Below are 8,552 nucleotides of genomic sequence, written 5' to 3' on the forward strand. Positions count from 1 at the left end.
CCTCACCCCACAGACCCCACTCACCCCACAGTCCTCACTCACCCCACAGCCCCCACTCACCCACAGACCCCATTCACCCAGACCTCATTCACCCCACAGACCCCACTCACCCACAGACCCCACTCACCCCTCAGACCCCATTCACCTTACAGCCCCCACTCACCCCTCAGACCCTGAGTCAGCCCCTAGACCCCGCTCATTGTCTTTCCCTTCCCAGGGTCCTTCAGGCCCCATGGGTCGAGAAGGCAGAGAAGGGGAGAAAGGTGCCAAGGTGAGTCCCCTGACAAGGGGAAGGGTCCCTGCACTACTCTAGGCCAACAGTGGGGCCATCAGGAGAGGGTGGACCTGTGACCACCCCAGGCACCCACTCCCTCCAGATCCCAGATGCTTCTTGGCAGGAGGCAGGAACCCCCTGACTCTGGCCCACTCCCTTGCCTGTGTCCATTTCAGGGGGAACCAGGTCCTGACGGGCCACCAGGGAGGACGGGTCCAATGGGGGCTCGAGGGCCCCCTGGACGTGTTGGGCCTGAGGGTCTTCGAGGGATCCCCGGCCCTGTGGTGAGTGGAGCGGGGCAGAGGTGGGACAGGGTGTGTCCAGCCCCTTTCTGCCTGCTCCCAGCTTGTGATCCCATCACTGTTTGGAGGGGCTGCCCCTGGTGCATGGTGGGGGGTCCACACTGGGTTCTGACAGGGTGCAGCCCACCCCATGTTCTGTTCCATCCTCAGGGTGAACCAGGCCTCCTGGGAGCCCCTGGACAGATGGGCCCTCCCGGCCCCCTGGTAAGAGACTTGTTCATCCCTGAGGTCCTGGCTCTGAGGACCACTCTGGGCACCTAGTGACCACCTAGTGAGCATTGGTGCAGGATGACCCTCATCTGAGTGTCCATACTGCCCGTCTCTACTAACCATCTGCTCTGACCTTCCACCTTGATGATCTACACTGCCCATCTCTATAACCCTCTGCCCTAACCTTCCACCTTGATGGTCTACACTGCCCATCTCTATAATCCTCTGCCCTAACCTTCCACCTTGATGGCCTACACTGCCCATCTCTATAATCCTCTGCCCTAACCTTCCACCTTGATGGTCTACACTGCCCATCTCTATGACCCTCTGCCCTAATCTTCCACCTTGATGGCCTACACTGCCCACCTCTACTAACCCTCTGCTCTGACCCTCCACTTTGATGGGCTATACTGACCACACTGACCCTCCATCTTAATGGTCTACACTGATCACCCAGGCTGACCTTGGCCACTGACCACTCACATTGTCCATCCTCCAATCAACCCCTCATTAGCTCTCATCATTCCACCCTGGTGGCCTACGCTGACCATCCCTTGACCCCCATCCCTGGTAATTCCCATTTGAAATCTGCATAATTTCCCATTTGACCATCCCCCAACCACCCACACAGACCTCGAGAGTTCACATTTGAGAATCCCTGACTGACCCTTGCTCTTCTCCCAGGGGCCCTCTGGCCTCCCAGGGCTGAAGGGAGATGCTGGCCCCAAGGGGGAAAAGGTAAGGACATCATTCCATTATTTTCTTCCCCATCTCCTCCCCTCTTTCCCTCTCTCCCTGGCCAGGGGGCTGGGAGATTGGCACATCTTCTGCTCCCAAACTCATCACCCTAAGGCTCCAGGAGAAAAACCTCCCTGAAGAGTCCCATGTCCTCCCCTGTCTATGCCTCTTTTGTCCTCCAGGGCCACATTGGATTGATCGGTCTCATTGGCCCCCCGGGGGAAGCCGGTGAGAAAGGAGATCAGGGGTTGCCAGGCGTGCAGGGACCCCCTGGTCCCAAGGGAGATCCTGTGAGTGTCCTGACCTCAGTGGGAAGAATATGTTTGAAGGAGGGGATGGGTTGAGAGACTGTGGGGGTGGAGTCTAAGAAACATGGGTCTGGATTAGTGAGGGTGTGTCTAGGGAAAATAGGGGGCTGTATCTCAGAACTGGGAAGTTGGAGGCTGTGTCTGGGGTATGGGGTCTCTCTGTGGGGAAATTGGAGGCTTATCTAGGGTTCCGGGTCCTCCTTTGGTAGGACTGAAGGCTTGTCTGGCGATCTGTCAGGGCAGTAGGGTGTACCCCACCAATTCTGACCCTGATGTCCTTTCCCTAGGGTCCCCCTGGTCCCATTGGCTCTCTGGGCCACCCTGGGCCTCCAGGTGTGGCGGTGAGTATGAAGGGAATCTTTTGTGGGATGAGGTCACTATGGTGGGCCAGGCCAGGACCTCAGCTCTTCCTGTCTGTACCCTACAGGGCCCCCTGGGACAGAAAGGCTCAAAGGGGTCTCCGGTGAGTACACCCTGCTTCCGTGGGCTTACATATGCCAGCTCCCCATCCCCTCCGCTCTACCAGAGCCCTCCACGCCTCTGCCTTCATTTATTTATTTATTCATGCAATTGTGCCTTCAACAAATATTTATTCAGCACCTACTGTTGTATTTCATCAGATCCAAAATGCCATCAATTATAAGATGTACCATTATTTTACAAACTGCTAGGAGAGTAAACAGTTCTGCCAAGTAAACTATGACTTGCCAAAAGATGTTAAGAAGCTGATTTCAGAGACATTAAAACATGAAAAGAAAATTTGGGTCTGATGCTTAATGCTGAAAACTTCATGTCCCTTCCCCAAGGCTGTATGTGTGTGAGTGTGTGTTTGAGTGTGTGTGTGAAGTGTGAGTGCATGTGTGTGTGAGAGTGTGCGTGTGTGTGTGTGTGTTGGTGGGAAGGGTCTCCATAGACAGAGTTCATTCTCCAAGTGACTTCTCCCTACAGGGGTCCATGGGTCCCCGTGGAGACACCGGACCTGCAGGCCCACCAGGCCCCCCGGTGAGTTCCACAGGGAGAGGGGGCTGGGCACCACAACCTGGGGGAGAGCAAGGACGATGTCTGGGTGTCCCCAGAGGGTCCTTCCGTGCCCACCACTGGGCCAGGCACACACTAGGTGTTCAGAGGATGTAGGTGAAGAGGGTAGTTCCCTACAAAACCCCAAGGAAGGTCTGGCCTGGGAGGTGGGGGTTGGGGGAACACCCATGGGGGCTCTGACCTGGGTCTTGTCTCTCGCACCCCATCTCTCCCTCCCTGTCTCTCTCCATCTTTCTTATCTGTCTCTGTCTTGATACTTACGCCACTATTTCATCTTTTGTCTCTCTCCCCGCTCTCTGTCCCTCTGTCTCTGCTTTTCTTGCGTTTTCTCTTTTGTCCTCTTACAACTTGGCTTCTCCCCATTTCTGAATCTCTCTCTCTCTTTCCTGTGTGGCTCTCCCTGTCTGCTTATCTCTCCTTTCTCTGTCTCTGCCCCTTGTTTATCTCTCTCCCTCCTCTTTCTCATTTGTGTCTCTCTGCCTCTTCATCTCTGCCTGTCTCTCTTTCTCCCGGTCTCTCCCTCCCCCATCTCCCCTCTCTTCTCTTCCGTCCCCATCCCCCACGCCCAGGGTCCCCCTGCCGAGCTGCACGGGCTGCGCAGGCGCCGGCGCTTCGTCCCAGTCCCGCTCCCAGTCGTGGAGGGCGGCCTGGAGGAGGTGCTGGCTTCGCTCACATCGCTGAGCTTGGAGCTGGAGCAGCTGCGGCGTCCTCCTGGCACTGCGGAGCGCCCGGGCCTCGTGTGCCACGAGCTGCACCGCAACCACCCGCACCTGCCTGATGGTGAGGTCCGGTCCCCCCGCCACTTGGATGGGCGGAGGTTGGGGATGTGGGGGGAGTTGGGGTCCGTTGGGTCCCATCGGGACTCACCCACCCTGCCTGGTTCTGCGGCAGGAGAATACTGGATTGACCCCAACCAGGGCTGCGCGCGGGACTCGTTCAGGGTTTTTTGCAACTTCACGGCGGGAGGAGAGACCTGCCTCTATCCTGACAAGAAGTTCGAGATCGTGAGTGCCCCAAACCTCTCATCCCCTCCCCCAGGAAGGGCTGTCCCCTGCTCCCCACACCCACACCCACGCTCACCTTGTCTGGGACATTATCCTTCCTTCAACTGGCACTTACTGTATGCCAAGTCCTGTCTCAAGAGCTGGGACTACTGCAGAGGATCAAAAAGAAAAAAATATAAGGCCAGCGTGGTGGCACATGCCTATAATCTCAGCATTTTGTGAGGCTGAGGCGCGAGGATCGCTTGAGGTCAGGAGTTCGAGATCAGCCTCAGCAACATAGCAAAACCCTATTTCTACAAAAATTAAAAAATTGATCAGGCCGGGCGCGGTGGCTCAAGCCTGTAATCCCAGCACTTTGGGAGGCCGAGACGGGCGGATCACGAGGTCAGAAGATCGAGACCATCCTGGCTAACACGGTGAAACCCCGTCTCTGCTAAAAAATACAAAAAACTAGCCAGGCGAGGTGGCGGGTGCCTGTAGTCCCAGCGACTCAGGAGGCTGAGGCAGGAGAATGGCGTAAACCCAGGAGGCGGAGCTTGCAGTGAGCTGAGATTGCACCACTGCACTCCAGCCTGGGCGACAGAGCGAGACTCCATCTCAAAAAAAAAGAAAGAAAAGATAAAAAAGAAAGAAAGTATTTACTTCATAGAGTGGCTGTGCAATTCAGATACTGATGCAAAAACAAATATCAGTAAACGGTTTTGTTTTTTTGTGTGTGTGTGACAGAGTCTGGCTCTGTCTCCGAGGCTGGAATGTAGTGGCATGATCTCAGCTCACTGCAATCTCTGCCTCCCAGGTTCAAGCAATTCTCCTGCCTCAGCCTCCCCAGTAGCTGGGATTACAGGCATGCACCACCACACCCAGCTAATTCTTTCTTTCTTTTTTTTTCTTTTTTTTTTTTTTTAGCAGAGATGGGGTTTCACTGCTACTTAGGAGGCTGAAGTCAGAGGTTTGCTTGAACTTTGGAAGTCGAGGCTGCAGTGAGCCAGTGATCACACCACTGCACTCCAGCCTGGGTGACAGAACAAGACCATGTCTTGAAAATTAAAAAAAGCTGGGCATGGGGGTGCACACCTGTAGTTCTAGCTACTTGGAAGGCTGCAGTGGGAGGATTACTTGAGCCCAGGAGTTTGAGGCTGCAGTGAACTATGATTGTGTCATGCACTTCAGCAGAGAGAGATCCTGTCTCAAAAATTAATTAATAAATTAATTAATTAAAATAAAATGGTACCACTAGGGACCCAGAGTTCAATCCCACTGGGGAGCCCTGGGAGACTGTAGCACAGGCACCTGAGAGCTATCTCCCTTGGAGGGGAGGGAGCTGGGGTATTTATCCACCAACTCCCATCAGTCATTGGGTGAGGGCTGCCTCAGGGGCATGAACCCCCTTCCCCCATTGTGCACTGGCAGAGCCCATCCATCCCAGAAGCCAGAGAACATCCTGACATAATCACAGCAGCCTACAATGTGAGGAAGTAAATGCAGATGGGATCTAGGTGGCACCAAGGGCATCAGCTACAGTCACCCTCGCTTTTCTCCTCCAGGTGAAATTGGCCTCCTGGTCCAAGGAAAAGCCTGGAGGCTGGTATAGCACATTCCGTCGAGGGAAGAAGGTGAGTCACCAGAGGCTAAGGTGGGGAGTGGCATGAAAATTGATAGGAACCAGCAGGTGGGTTTGAGGGGTGGGTTCTGAGAGGTGAGATGAACAGGATAGACTTGCCTCTACCTTCCTAGGGATCACAAGCTGGAGGTGAGGTGGCAGCATCAGATATGTAACAGGTAGTCAATTGCCGTAGAGAATGATGGTGCCAGGACAGGGGAAGCACAGGGCATGGTGGAAATTCAGAGGAGTGTTTGTTGGAAAGACCAGAAGGCTTCCTAGTAGAAATCACAGCTCATCTGAAGCCTAAAGAATGCACTGCGTTAGCAAGCTAGGAAGGGCATGGACAAGTGTTCCAGGAAGAGGGAATGGCATATGCAAAGGTTCAGAGTCAAGACAGGGTCTGGTGAATTTGAAAAAGAAAAAGTCACATGGCTGGGCACAGTGGCTCATGCCTGTAATCCCAGCACTTTGGGAGGCCAAGGTGGGTGGATCACCTGAGGTCAGGAGTTTGAGACCAGCCTGGCCAATATGGTAAAACCCCATCTCTACTAAAAATACAAAAAATTAGCCGGGTGTGGTGGTGCGTGCCTGTAATCCCAGCTACTTGGGAGGCTGAGACAGGAAAATCGCTTGAACCCAGGAGGTGGAGGTTTCAGTAAGCCAAAACCGTACCGCTGTACTCCAGCCTGGGCAACAGAGTGAGATTTCATCTCAAAAAAAAAAAAGAAAGAAAGAAAGAAAGAAAGAGGAAAAGCATCATTAAGATATTTTGTATTTTTTTCATATTAGCTCTTCAAAATCTGATGGAGATTTTACATTTATAGTACATCACAATTTAAATGCTAAATTGTATTGGGAATATTTGATCTATATTTAGATTTCATAAAACCATTGAACAACAGTTCAAAAAGTAGATTCAGACTCAAGTTGTTCCAAACATAAGCTTTCTGATAACTGGATTAAAGCTCAGTCACTAGTTACGAATTTTTTTAAGTAAAAAAAAATTAAATGAGTTAAAACAAAAAAAAGTCCCAGCCAGGCATGGTGATGTGCACCTGTAGTCCCAGCTACTTGGGAGGCTGAGATGACAGGATGACTTGAGCTCAGGAGATGGAGGCTGGAATGAGCCAGAATTGTGCCAGTGCACTCCAACTTGGGCAAAAGAGCAAGACCCCAACCCCCACTCACCAAAAAAGGGAAAAAAATTAAATAAAGTAAAAAACAGTCCCTCCTTCAAATTGGCCACATTTCAAGACACATGGCTGCCATATTGGACAGGGCAGAAATCGGGTATTCAGAAGACAGTGAGCTCTCTAGATCCAGTGGCTCACAAGAGTGGAGGTAGAGTTGTGACTTCCAGGTGGGGTTGAGTGTGTTAAAACCCTGGATTGGTGGATGAAGCAATCAAAATTTGGGAAGTCATATGGGGTGGGCATGGAGACCTACTGGATGGAGAGGTGGACAGAGTGGATGTTCAGGTGACTCTTGGGATTCTGCCAGGGATCTCCAGGTGGCTGGTGGGACCTCCTCAGAGATGGCGACATGGGAGGGGTGGTTTGTCTGCCAGTGGATGGAGATTCCCGGGGGGTGGGTTCTGCCGAAAGAGGCTCATGGAGCCCCTCACCCTCTGCCTTGCCCTCCTCCCACCAGTTCTCCTACGTGGACGCCGACGGGTCCCCAGTGAATGTCGTGCAGCTAAACTTCCTGAAACTGCTGAGTGCCACAGCTCGCCAGAACCTCACCTACTCCTGCCAGAATGCGGCTGCCTGGCTGGACGAAGCCACGGGTGACCACAGCCGCTCCGTCCGCTTCCTTGGCACCAATGGAGAGGAGCTGTCCTTCAACCAGACGACAGCAGCCACCGTCAGCGTCCCCCAGGATGGCTGCCGGGTAAGAGGGTGGGGCAGTGGCCGGCTGGAGAGGGGAGGCAAGACCTCAGCCACCCTCCCCATAACTCACCATCTCTGTCTTCTCTGTGGACAGCTCCGGAAAGGACAGACGAAGACCCTTTTCGAATTCAGCTCTTCTCGAGCGGGATTTCTGCCCCTGTGGGATGTGGCGGCCACTGACTTTGGCCAGACGAACCAGAAGTTTGGGTTTGAACTGGGCCCTGTCTGCTTCAGCAGCTGAGAGTGTCCGGGGTGGGAGGGACCGTGAGGGAGCCCCAGAATGGGGTGCCTTTGGTGCTGAGGCTTTGAAGCCACCGTATTTATCGTTACCTGTGACTCTGGAGCCAATGGGATGTGACTTCGCTCATCACGGTCAGTCATTCCTTCTCCTTTCCAGGGCGCTGGGGGCTGGGCTTCCCTGGCCCAAGGGTCCAGCCTCCTCCCACCCCATTCCAGGTGGCATACTGCAGTCTGGCTCTTTCTCCCCTCCCTCCCCACCCAAGCCTCACCTCCCCACCTCTTGAACCCCCATGCAATGAGCTTCTAACTCAGAGCTGATGAACAAAAGCCTCCCCATTCCCCAACGCCTGCCTCCTCACTCCTCCGTCGCTGCCCTTCACACCTTTTGGTGCTACCCTTCCCCAGAGTTAAGCACTGGATGTCTCCTGATCCCAGGCTGGGACCCCCACCCCCTTTGATCCTTTCCACTTCCACGGTGAAAGGACTAAAGTCAGACTACAGAGGGAAGTGGGACTTCCCTTGACTGAGCTGTGTGTTTCTTCTCCTGCCTCAGCCCAGCTCTGCAAATCCCCTCCCCCTGCCCCCCACCTTCCCAGGCTCACCTTGCCATGCCAGGTGAATCGGGGACCAAGATGGTGGGGGGGAATCAGGATCCTAATGGTGCTGCCCTATTTATACCTGGGTCTGTATTAAAAGGGAAAATCCCCCCTGTTGTAGATTTCATCTGCTTCCTCCTTAGGGAAGGCTGGGATATGATGAGAGATTCCAGCCCAAGCCCGGACCCCCACCGCCAGGCCATAGGGCATAATTTGCATCTCACATCTGAGAATAAACTGATGAACTGTGTTTTCGTCTCTGTATTTCTTTTTTAAATTTTTTTGCTTGTTTTTATTTTTGTTTTATTTATTTATCTTTGGGACGCAGTCTCGCTGTGTCGCCCGGGCTG

General features: G+C 53.5%; 1 protein-coding gene across 1 annotated transcript in view; it reads left to right on the forward strand.

Annotated features, from left to right (window-relative positions):
- COL5A3 (collagen, type V, alpha 3) overlaps window positions 1-8,452 on the forward strand; it is a 53,110-nt gene extending 44,658 nt beyond the window's left edge. Inside the window, exons 58-70 of the mRNA XM_011954960.1 lie at window positions 218-271; window positions 451-558; window positions 727-780; window positions 1,471-1,524; window positions 1,707-1,814; window positions 2,120-2,173; window positions 2,260-2,295; window positions 2,781-2,834; window positions 3,440-3,650; window positions 3,762-3,874; window positions 5,419-5,487; window positions 7,128-7,367; window positions 7,461-8,452. Coding sequence (XP_011810350.1) covers window positions 218-271; window positions 451-558; window positions 727-780; window positions 1,471-1,524; window positions 1,707-1,814; window positions 2,120-2,173; window positions 2,260-2,295; window positions 2,781-2,834; window positions 3,440-3,650; window positions 3,762-3,874; window positions 5,419-5,487; window positions 7,128-7,367; window positions 7,461-7,607 — 1,302 coding nt within the window. The 3' untranslated portion in view covers window positions 7,608-8,452. The remainder of the gene's footprint in view (window positions 1-217; window positions 272-450; window positions 559-726; window positions 781-1,470; window positions 1,525-1,706; window positions 1,815-2,119; window positions 2,174-2,259; window positions 2,296-2,780; window positions 2,835-3,439; window positions 3,651-3,761; window positions 3,875-5,418; window positions 5,488-7,127; window positions 7,368-7,460) is intronic.
- The last annotated feature ends 100 nt before the right edge of the window (window positions 8,453-8,552 follow it).

Source organism: Colobus angolensis, unplaced genomic scaffold, assembly GCF_000951035.1.
Source record: "Colobus angolensis palliatus isolate OR3802 unplaced genomic scaffold, Cang.pa_1.0 Scaffold39, whole genome shotgun sequence".
In the NCBI taxonomy this organism is placed as follows: Eukaryota; Metazoa; Chordata; class Mammalia; order Primates; family Cercopithecidae; genus Colobus; species Colobus angolensis.